The sequence below is a fragment of the Sminthopsis crassicaudata genome, chromosome 6 (genome assembly GCF_048593235.1).
Source record: "Sminthopsis crassicaudata isolate SCR6 chromosome 6, ASM4859323v1, whole genome shotgun sequence".
NCBI lineage: Eukaryota > Metazoa > Chordata > Mammalia > Dasyuromorphia > Dasyuridae > Sminthopsis > Sminthopsis crassicaudata.
The window spans coordinates 156,934,093-156,946,596 of record NC_133622.1 but is presented as its reverse complement, the minus strand read 5'-3'; the positions used below and the strand labels follow the sequence as shown (position 1 = coordinate 156,946,596).

The 12,504-nt window shown below is 33.7% G+C and overlaps 1 protein-coding gene across 2 annotated transcripts in view; it reads right to left on the bottom strand.

The window, feature by feature from the left end:
• The window catches only part of ANTXR2 (ANTXR cell adhesion molecule 2), a 204,187-nt gene that overhangs the window by 73,214 nt on the left and 118,469 nt on the right, over positions 1 to 12,504 (bottom strand). For both annotated transcript variants that reach the window (XM_074274312.1, XM_074274313.1), the window contains exon 15: positions 2,353 to 2,520. In XM_074274312.1, coding sequence (XP_074130413.1) covers positions 2,353 to 2,520 — 168 coding nt within the window. The remainder of the gene's footprint in view (positions 1 to 2,352; positions 2,521 to 12,504) is intronic.

The window sequence follows — 12,504 nt, the reverse complement described above, 5'->3', positions numbered from 1 at the left end:
GATACAGTGCATAGAGAGAGCTGGTCTTGGAGTCAGCGAGAACTGACTTGTGATCCTAGTTCTGGCACATGCCAGTTCTGTGACCCTGGACTTGACATGGAATCTCTCAGTACCCCAGGTGATTCTCTAAAACTATAAATTGCAAGGAAAATGATGACTTGCTTTGTTAAAGGGAGTTTCCTCTCCAAGTTATTTACTTTATCAGGGAATTTGCAGATTCTTCCAGTCTTTGACTAGTCTTGTCCATGACAACCATTCTTTCTTCACATAAATATTTAGCAGATTTTTCTTTATTGAAAATAGTCTTCTTATTGTTGTTCAAACCTCAAGAAGGCAAGATCACACTATAGCACAATTTAAAATATTTCCTTCAACTCTCAGATCTCTCTGATAATTTTTAAGAGACTATTTTGAAAAAAAAAAAAGTTAATCAGTTCTTTGAATTGTTTTTTTAGTGGTGACCACAGTTTCCTTTGTGCTTCTGTATAGTTGATGATCATGGTTAACTGTAGGCTCAAAGAATTCTTGAAATTTCTGATTTCCACATATCGACAGCAACTACAATATGTCCTACAGTCTCACTGAGGTATATTCTTTCAAAGCTAGAACTTTTGTTCATGTTTCCTTAAAGTAATATGTTTAGTTGTTCAGTCATTTTGGTCATGTCTGACTCTTTGTGACCCCATATGGGGTCTTCTTGAAGGCAAAGATACCAGAGTGGTCTACTATTTTTCTTCTCCAGTTCACTTTACAGATGAGGACATTGAGGCAAATAGGATTAAGTGATTTGCTCAAGGTCACATTTCTAGTAAGTGTCTGAGGCCAGATTTGAATTCTGACACTTAACTGCCCTGACGCAATACAGCTATTCTCAAAAAAACCACAGAACTAAAAAACATTTGCTATAAATGAAAGCAAGGAAACACATACATATGGCATGAAATGCAGCATTCAAGTAATGGAGAACTAATGAAAGGTAAGAAAATTAGCTCAATCTAGTTTTATTTGCTGACCGTCAGATGTTTTGAGTCAGTTTAGTCTCAGTAGAAGCACACACACATGACAAAATGAAACTGTCAAAATTACTGCTTGGATCAAATAATTTGCATAAAATTCCAATGTTTTATAAATATTTGAAGTCTTTTTTTGTGTGTATGTATTTACCCAAATGACAGAATTAGAAGATTTATAAACTAGGGCAAGAAGAAATAAGCACAATAATGAAAACACTCTAACCTCAAAATATAAATGTAGAGAACACCACAACAAAATGGATTATTACTAATTGTAATGATTAATTCAGGCCTTGACAATAGATAAGGAAATGTTTCTCCTTGCTTTTCTTTGGGAGATGAGGGGCTATAGGTGCAGAATGTAATATAAAACTATTATATTCTGTTGGGTTTGCTTATCTGTTTTTCTGTTATATGAGATAAATCACTGTGAGGAAATGGGGAGAAGAGAGAAATTCTGGGGTATAAGATGCTTATCCTTATTATCAGTGAAGGAAAGGTGAGAGGATTTTAGCTCATATTTGTTAGGATTACTTGAATCTATATTCTGAAATTTCACATAATTCAATTGGGAAAGACTATTCCTCCAAGAATGGAGAGTATTTCCTCATTCCTCTTCTTCACTGAGCTTCAGAAGGAGGATGCCAAGTTGACAAAGCCATAAGCTTTGGTGGTAAAAAATTGTAACCCAAACCAGAGTAGAAGAGAGCCTCTTAAAATGATCAATGGCGAGTGCCAACTGTTATTGGAAAGAGGAATCCTGTAATAGATGTGGAAGGACTCAGATGAGAGAATACCCCAGCTGCAGTCATCCGAGAATTGGGCAGAAGCATCAGCTATAAAAAAGGCCAAAGTATGTAAAGCTTAGAAATACCCAATAAGGAATTTTAGTAGAGCTGGGTGTAACATAATCCACCTGTTACAGAGTATATACTGTTCTCTGATTCTATGTAACACATAAAATAATGATTTATAATATTATCTGATACTATATAAATTATATAATCATTTTTATAATAACTTACAATAAAAACTTATAAAACTTTTACAAATATGGCCAGCATACTTTTAAGTATAGAATTGTAGCCAGTATGTTGGCCTGTCCAATTGGGATATTTTCCAGGGATTTCTGAGTAGGAGTCAGAGTTAGAACCAGCTGAATATCTTCCAAAAATGCTCCTAGGCTCCTTGTACCATAAGTTATTTCTGACACAAGAGGTACATATGGTTGAGCATTTTAAAACAAATTTCAGTCAACAGAAAACACTAACCAATTGAAAATAAATCTTTGAACATGCAATAGACATAGGTAAGGCTGAATGATAAATTTGATGGTTACCTTGATTGGAGTGTACCACTTTGTCTGAGGGGCCTGGTACGTAGGTTTGGGCCGAGGAGGTCTAGGTTTGAGAGGTTCTTCTGTTTCTTCAGGAATTGTCACCACAGCATTTTTGGCTTTTTCTAACCTTGCACCTTCTTCAGTTGAGCCTTTATCACCCCAACGAACCTGAAGAAAAAAATTAATAGGTGTTTTCAGATATATAGCAGCACCAAATAATACAGAGATTCTTATGTTGCCTAAAAGGAGATTGGTTGCCTAAACCATAGTGAAAAAGCAAATCTAGCTGGAGCCTAAGTTCAAATGTTCCTCCTATATTATATTGGTGGATGAAGTCACAAAGACCTAAGTAAAAATCTGGCCTCAGACATTCACTAGCTCTGAATATGTCACTTAACCACTGTTTGCCTCAGTTTCCTTCATTTGAAAAATCTTAGTAGCACTGACTTTCTATGATTATTATGAGAATCAAGTAAGATAATATTTGTAAAGTGCTAAGCACAGCACATAGCAGGATCTTAATAAATGCTTTCTTCATTTGTTCCTTCCTTTAAGTGATGAAACAGACTTGAAAACATGTAAACAATAATAAACCAGCATTTATTAAGAACTAAGTGTGTACCAGGTATTGTGCTAAGTGATGGTGATCCAAAGATAAAGAAAAAAATGTTCCTTCCCTCAAAGAACTTAATGTTCCTTCCTTCCTTCTTTCCTTCCACAGTTCTACATTGGCTGTTCCTCATGCTTGTAATATTCTGCCTCCTCAAATGTACCTTTTAGAATCAGTTTCTTTCTTTCAAAACTCAATTGAAATACCATCTTTTACAAAAGGCTTTTTTTCTAACTACTGTTAATTTCCATTTACATTGTACATAGATTTTAAGTGTCTATTTATAAACATGCTGTCTCTTCCACAAGGAATCTAAGCTCTTGAGGTAAAGGGATGTTTTTAAATTTATCTTTGGATTCCCATAACTTAGCAAAGTTGTTGTTGTCCAATTGTTCAGTTGTATATAACTCTTCATGGCTCTATGTACATTATCACACAAGGTCCTTCTATCTTCCACTGTCTCTTGAAGTCTGTCCAAGTTCAAGTTTGTTGTGTCTATGACATCACATATCCATCTCATCCTCTTGCCCTCTGTTCTTTTTCCCTATGCTATCTCACTTTGTGATCTTATCAGCAACTACTAGTTTAATGGTTATCTCAAAGGAAAAGATTTCCACATCTAAGTATTCAGCCCTAATGTCTTTGCTGAACTCTAGTTCTGTATCACACATTGCTTTATAAGATCTCAAACTATGTATGTGTACACAGGCATCTCAAATTTAACACATCCAAAGAAATACCCCCCCAAATTTCATCTTCCCAACTATCTTGTTGTTGTCAAAGGTACCACCATCTTTCCCAAGCTTACAACCTCAGTTACAGCCTCAGCTCTACTCTTGCTCACTTCACACATTCAATTTGTTATCACATCTTCCTATTTCTTTCTCCACAACATCTCTGGTACATCTGTTTCACTCTGCTTTTATCAGCCACCATCCAAATATAAGTCCTCATTATCTTATACCTGAACAAACTGGTTCTGGTATTGTTTCTCTGCATGAAGTCTCCCTTCCTAAAGCAAAGACCTGATCAGGTAGTAGCACATACCTCCTTCTCAGGGTCAAATCTAATATCATCTGTTTGACATTTAAAATCTTTCATAACCTAGTCCCTTTCTTTATAATTTATGAATGTTACTCCTTTAGGCTACAATCCAGCCACAGCAGCCATCTCACTTTTCCTTTGCACGGGGCATTACACCTTCTGATTCTGTGTCTGCATAAGCTGTCCTCCTGAGACTGGAATGTTTTTTTCCCTTATTTTCACCTCTGATCTTCCAGGGATACCTTTGAGATCTAGTTAGACTTTCACCTTCTACAATGGGCCCTGCCCAATCCCTCTGAATGCTAGTTGTCTTCACTGTAAGATGACCTTGCATTATATGTAGAGAGAGATACAGAGAGAAATAGATATAGATCAACACGTGAGTGTCTCTGTATGTATGTGTGTGTGTGTGTGTGTGTGTATATATATATATATATATATATATATAGAGAGAGAGAGAGAGAGAGAGAGAGAGAGAGAGAGTATGTGTACATATATGTGTGTGTGTGTGTTTATATGTATATATATATATAAGTTCAGGCTTTGACTCTTATGTCCTTTACTTTATCAAGACACAGATGCAACTCTGATTGAAAACTATATTCATAACTTTTATGTTTTGTTTAAATGTTTATTTACATCTGCTTAATATTTGATGCTGTTAATAAATTACTTGGTGATTAACAGTGTTTTGTTTTAATAAGCCAATAGTTTTTGGTTTGAGATTGGGACAAAGTAAACTAAGCCATAGAAGGAAAGATTTCTCTGTTTTATTCCAAATTAGAGGTTGAGCCAATTAAAGAGAGAGTATTATTTTTGTATATTTTGACAGTATTCCAGATCATACTCACTAAGATGGTTCTAAAGGACCTGTTGAAATAAAGTACGTAAAGAGATGCAGTTGTAGCAGATTGAGGAGTGAGAGGTTGGTATGCTTGTCCCTGATTACAACATTCATAGACTAGCATCACTCACACCCCAAAACCTCCAAATGATAACTTAGAAGTAAGAATGAGATAAGATTGTTCAAAAATGAGTAACAGATGAAATAGAAAAGAAACGAATAAGGGTTTCTAAAAGGGGAAAACAGTAAATTTGGCATGTTTGATTCTTTGGTTATGGAGAGAAACAAGAAATTTGATATTTGAAGTCCTCCAATTTTACTTGATTTTCATTACAGCTTAGAGAATTGGAAGGGAAATTAAATAATTGAAAATGGAGTAATTTCAAAGTTAGAAGAAAAGAAAAGAAACATTTTCCCTCCTATGGTTTGGTGGAAGATAAAACATAAAGTCATTATCTATTGCTGTTGAGTTATTTTAGCAGCTGTTAATAACATCATAGTACTCATATCCTGCTTTCCTGCAAATTGCCATTATAATAACAGTGAAATGCATGCCAGAAAAAAGGGTTATAAATTATTGGGGAGAAGCCAGTACTAGATGAAAGTCCATAACCTCAGCTTGTGGAGTTCCTTATTATGCTCTGTTCTTCAATTCATAAGTAATGCTTATGTCTTGATATTTTTTTTATTGATTTGATTTAATTTAAAATATTTTTTCCAAGTGGTTTATTTTCCAGATTTGATTTTGCTTTTTGATGTTTGTTTCTCTACTTCCATTTCTATTTCTACTGCAAGCAAAAAATTTGGGGGAATATTAAATGCAGTTAGATCCTCCTCTCAAGAAGCTTAGAATCTAATGGGAGAATCTAATGTATAATTAGAATCTAATGTATAATCTAAAGTGTAATAGAGATAAAAAAGAAAGTGAAAAAGGTGATGAAAATGGGAGTGGAGACGAAGAAATCAAGAAGTACATATGTGCATGTGGGCATGAAGTACAGCCTCTAATTCAGAAATTTTGCTGGAAAACATATTTTGACTTACTGAAAGAAGAGGAGTAAGAGAAGATAATGAAGTGTGAATGAAAATGAGAATAGGCAATTTTACCCAGTTAAAAATAGTCTCAATGTTCACCTATTATAACTGTACAGTAAGGGATAAAAGACGCATGGAATTTCATTACCAAGAAATCTTAGGAGGAAGTAGGAGAAATACAATGAAAAAAAGGAATTTTTGCCTGCAGTAAAGCTCCATCAACTTTGGAAAATTAAAGAGATAAAAGATTTATTTTTGCAAATCAAATTAAATCAATAAAAGAACAAACATGAAACCTATCCTTCATTCTAAGGTAGGAAATTCTGTATATCTGGTCCCATAATGATTTTGATAGTGCTTTGCAAAGATGGGATTAAATCCTTAAAAGACACATGTTTGGTATACAGGACAGAATCCTTCACAACCTCTTTCTACAATGCCTTGTAATAACCTATACTAACCAGCATATATATAATTGAATTCTACCTTCTAGAAGGAACTTTTTGCTATGATTGCTATGGTGTCACAACCAAAGGGGCACAAGCTGATGAAATGGTAAAATTTGAGTTACTAAAACAAGGGAATAATAAGAATATTGATTGACATGCTCTGAGGGAGTTGGTAAAAGTGTGCAAAAACTATTCCATATTCAGTTGCTCCAAGCCTAAAGCCCCAAAATCTAAAACCCTTGCCAGGATATATGCAGCTACTGGAAGCCATTAGCTAGCCTATTATCACAACAGAGAACCACCAGTTTCAATAGGAAGAGGGTAGGGGGTTGTAGAGTAAATCAAAAACAGAAGGACCACTATAAGCACTAAGGCATCCTCACCTATCAGAGCACTTTCAACTATCTCGATACTAATTATTAAGAGTAAGGAAAAAGACATTCTTGAAGTTCCTAAGGAATTTCTGCTATGAATACTAAATAAAAAGCAGCTAAAAAGATAGTTCTTTCACAAGAAGGGAGATTAAGAAAGCCCTAGTAGTTTGCAAAATTCTTCACAGAATCTTGTGTACCTAATGAGGAACAAGTAGAAAACACTTGTCATATTCAAGTCTGCATCTGTTCCTAATGTCACATTTATTTTTGAACATATTGAAATTAAGATGTCTCTGGGATTATCAAGTTTGCAGTATTCAACAGATAGCTGGAGATGTGAGGCTGGAGGTCAGCAGAGAGAAAAGAGGATCTGAGAATTATCAGCATAGAATGAAAAGTGAATTCATGGGAACTGATGAGTACTAATATAGAGGGGAGCAAGATGAGGTACCAAGACAGAGATGTTTCTAAAGCACTTGGAATAGTCTCTGACATTTAGTAGGCACTTATTAAATACTTGTTTCCTGGAAGGATTTAAATGAACTGATTCTGAGAAAGATGAGCAGAGTCAGGAAAACAGTATACACAATAACAACAATATTATATGATAATCAACTATGATAGACTTAGCTCTCTTCAGAAATACAATTATCTAAGCTAATTTCAAAAGACTCATGATGGAAAATGTTATCTACATCCAGAGGAAGAACCATGAAGTTTGGATGCAAATAAAGGCAGACTGTTTTCACTTCTTTTGTTGTGCTTTTTCCCTTTTGTTCTGATTATTCTATCACAACATGACTAATGTGGAAATATGTTTAAAATGATTATACATGCATAATACACATAAAATTATTTGTTGTCTTGGGGAGGGAAGGGTAAGCAGGGAGGAATTAAAATTTGGAACTCAAAATCTTATAGATACGATGCTGAAAGCAGTTTACATGTTTTTATACATAATTGGAAAAATAAAAAAAACTATTAAATACAAAAAAGAAAAGTGTCTTACACACAGAAGGCACTTAATTCATGTTTCTTGATATAACTAATTTTTTTTTAATTAATAAAAATGCTTGTTTCTTTCCTTCTTTTTCTGTGTTCAGTGTTTCCTTTAAAATAAGTATCTGAAACACTTCAGTGTTGGGGCAACAGTGATCTAGCACTTTATTTCCAGTGTTTTAGGACATCTAATATTTGATTCCACTTACACATCCGGCTGATTACCTTAATTTTTTTACCCCATAATTACATTATTTTTCCAAAAGAATTTCATTAATTAATTTAGTTTTTTTTTCTAAAATATAAAATCCCTACTTCAATATGTAAACATATGGTTAAGTTTCTCCAGAGATATTTAATTCAATTTCCAGAATTTTTATGAACTTTGCATCCTCAAATTTAATATTTTCAGTCTTGTAAATATCCTAGCAGACTAATGTTTTCCCTATAAGAAAGAATTCTTAACATTCTATAATACTAATGTTAGTTTTTTGCCTCCCTACTCACTCATAAATAGTATGCATTTTTGTAATTTATCATTTGTGGAGTACAATTTTGTGCTTACAAAAATAATTGGATTAATATTAAAACATATTAATAGATAATTATTTTCATTTTCCTTTCTAAAACCTGAAAAGTGTATTTCTAAGAAGAAAAAAAAGATCTTTCATCCCTATTATCCCTAGTCTTTACTAAAGCCTGGTGCAGTAAAGCAATGCTTTTTAAAACTTCTTAAACTTAAAATGCACCCATATGGGGGTCACATAGCTGTATGTGAAGATTGCAAAATTATGATTACCAACAAATCCTTGCTTTGTATATCTATTTTACATATCTATAAATCTGGAATCACATAAAAATGTCTTGGGGAAAAAAGGGGTCACAAGTGGAAAAAGTTGAAGAAGACTGCAATAAAGTTCAGGTAGCCTACCAGTAGGATGCCCAAGGTTCCACTGTGGGAATTTGTGAACTTTGGAGTGATCTGTTCACTAATAGAACATCAGAAGAGAACAAACACTTATCTGCTTCCTTTTAGTGCACTATAAAGCTGGAGACATAACTTGAAAATCTCATATTCATAATTTCAAAGGACTTATTTAGATCCATTCAGTTAGTAATGTTATCTCACATTCTACATGATGACTCATGAAAAAGATATGATAGCATTAAATTATTTATATATTAAAATACTACAATAAAGGACTGAAGTAATGAATAAAAGATCGATGAGCCCTCCTCCTCCAACTCCAAAGATTCACCCAATTGATGCTGTTCTATTTCCATGGAAGTGGATATCATAGTTACATAGGTAGAATAAACAATTTTTAAAAAAAATTTCCTAATAATGAAATGTTCCTTATGGAATCCAAACTTGTGACATGAAAATCTTGGGGCTTTTCTGTATTTCTTTTGGCAAATTAGGGATCAATGAACTGCTTTCTCAGAAATAAAAAAAGTTAATAATGTTGAATCCCTTCCATTTCCACAGAGGGGAATTTCGTTTTCCCAAGAGTTCTATTAAATATTCAGAAGTTCTTCTGCTATAGATTTGTGTGTTTTAAATTCCTTGGAGAACTAAAAGAAAGCTCCCTTCTATTAAAGAGCCACAAAATTTTAGATGTTTAAAAACTCTTTTTCTTATTTATTTATTTGGTGTGGGGATAGTCTATGGGACCTTGGAAAAATTTCTAGTACAATGTTTTACACAACCTAGGACATAAATGATTATTCTCTTTCAAGTCTCTGTGATATTTATGGGTCCTTCCACCAAAGATGATTAAAACCCATCAATGGATACCCATTTTATATATCCATAAAGGAAATGATAAGTGATTTGCCAAAAGTCACCTAGATGGTGTAGAATTGAGTCTGCAGCCTAAATCTCATCATTCTCAATCTAAGATGATAGTGAATTCTTTTATTTTAGAAAGGTAGAGTAGTAGTAGTACAGTGGCAAAGGCCTTGGTTGGGAGCAAGAGCACCTGTGCACAAGGACTAGCTCTTTCCTTAACCCTCTATGTAACTTTAGGGAAGACTTTTAATATCTCTAGCTATAAAAAGATAGAAAGAAATGACCTCTGAGGTCCCTTCCAACTCTAGATATATGAAATAGCAAACATTTCTTCATCTAGTAAATATTGTGGTATACCATGATAAAAGCAATATTAAAAAGTAATCTATTTCAACTAGTTCAGAAAGTTATTTGGTGTTCTCATTCTATATAACTACCTTCATATCACTAGATGTAAAATAGGTATTTGGTAAAGTAAGTTTAGCACCCACTATTTATATCCTAAAAGTTAGTGGCAATGAGGAATCAGTCTTGTAGACTATTTGGTCAGTGAAGATACACAGATACACACTTGGTTAAAAGACTGATGAAGTCTTTCAATCATTCATTCAATAACCATTTATTTTCTAAGTTGTGTAAAACATTGTGCTAGAAAATTTTCCAAGACCCCATAGACTATCCCCACACCAAACTTACCATCCATTACTGCCTCCTGAATGAACTTTTGTCAGGTCATACCTTTCCCTGTTCCTATCTACTGTAAAGGAGGCCTCTGTTCCTTGCAGGCCACAATATCACCATCTGCTATGAAATCAAATTTAGAGAAGTCCTCTGAACAATTTAATCACATATCTACTTCAATAGACTTCTCTTAAACTACAGGCACTTTTCCTTGATTCATTTTTCAGTAGTTAGCATATTCTTGCTCCTTCATAATATTCCTATCCCAATGATTCTGAAATCCCTGCTGCCAAAAGGCCTTCCAAAAGTATTGATCTGCCCATAGTATCCCCTTTTCAATAAACTCTAAGACCTCCTTCCCTACTGCTTGATACTTAAAACCCTTTACAAACTACCCCTTTTTTATTTTACAGACTCCTCAAACTTCACTTCTCCCTATATATCATCCATTGATACCAGTCTACTTACTCCATTCCATGCATATGACACCATCTTCCAACCTTTTGCCTTATTTGATGTATTCCATAAATGGAATGCTCTTCTATATCACTTTTATCTCCTGACTTCCTTGGTCTTCTTCAAGACTAAGCTCAAATTTTATCCTTTGCCAGAGGTATTTCTTGGTCCCCCTCAATGCTGGTGCCTTCATTCTGATATTATCTCCACTCTACCCTTCCTGTATTAATGTAACAGTCATTTGCATTATGATTTCTGATTGTGATCTCCTTGAAGGCTAGTCACTTTCTTACTTTCTTTAAATTGTCAGTGTCTGGAGTATTGTTGTTTTTGTTTGTTCTTCATTTTCTAGGAGAACATTACAGGTGATATCTTGACTTTTGCAAGATTTGGATTTAAGTGAGGCAGAATTGCACAAAGTCATCATTTTCTTCACTCTCTTTCTGAATCATTGAAGTCCAGTGGCAGGACAAAAATCAAAAGATTGTCAATGGCCAGAGATGCAGTGGCATCTTGGCATTGTTGATGGTCTGGCATAGAGTTAAACCTTAATAAATACTTGGTGACTACTGATTTACTGTCTAAAGGTCCCTATATCATAAAATAACAGGTCTGTGAAAAATATTATTGTATACTATTAACTAACACATTGCTTTGTTCATTATTTCACAGTGATGTTTTATTAAAGTAAGGGATTACTGTTTGAGTTTTTGAAGTAAAAGCATCATTGACAGTAAATAATCATTGCACAAAAATTACATTTACTTCAAATTTGTCCTATTTTAAAGAACATTTAAAAATATTTTTAAAGAGGAATTCTCTGGGGAATTTGAATTTTACATTTATAAGAATCTTTATGTGATTAAAGACCCAAATGATTTCACGACTAATACCATGTGGCAGATGGCAATGTGACAAAATGCTTTTATCAGTAAAAACGAGAGAAAGAAAGAAGGAAAACAAGCATTTATTAATCACTTAATATGTTCTAGGCACTGTGCTTACTAAAAAGTTGGCCTAGCTGATTGTCAGGATATACTGAAAATCTGGATGTTGTACTAGATATTCTCTAATATCCCCTTCAGCTCCAAATTTTACTATGCTGCTCTTAGAAGGAAGGAAAGTAATCCACAAATGGTTATTGAGTAGGATCAATAATTGTGTTTAGGAATTTTTAAATGCACTTGTCTATGTAAAAATTAAAAGAAAAAAATTAGTAACTCCCCCAAATTCAAGAGAATTATCTGCCTATATATGAAATATTAATAAGTATACAGGGATGATTGCCTACTGAGTGCTACTGGATTAAATATTTTCCTTGTGATATTCTATATTACATCAACATGAGAAATCTATATAATTCTATTTTATCTTTTTCAAGTTCCTTGAATTGATTCACTTATAATAAAGTCAGCATATCTGTTTTTGTTTAGATGAATGATTTTTATCACTATGGGAACTCTAGGTGTAAAAATTCCTTCCACCAAGGTAGATCAGTAACTCATCTATTAATTTTAGAAAATTAACAAAGGGACTAAAAGGCTGTGACCTTAAGGCACAACACAGATAATATATTTCATAAGTAGATCTTCCTGACTCTGAGAATGGCCTAGAGAACAATTTCACTTTTTTTTCCCCCTAATCTCTAACAATTTGGTCAACAAGAATCTAATAAAAGTCCTATATGTGCCAGACACTGGTGCTAGGTGGTGGAGATAAAAATATAATGAATGAAATAATGCCCATTTCCTATTCTATCAATGCCCTTCCTATCTATATACATCAACAGAGATGTAGATTTCTTTTCTTTTTTTTTTGAGATATTTATTTCTAAGAGTGTGTGTCTGCCTGTGTATATTTATATATGT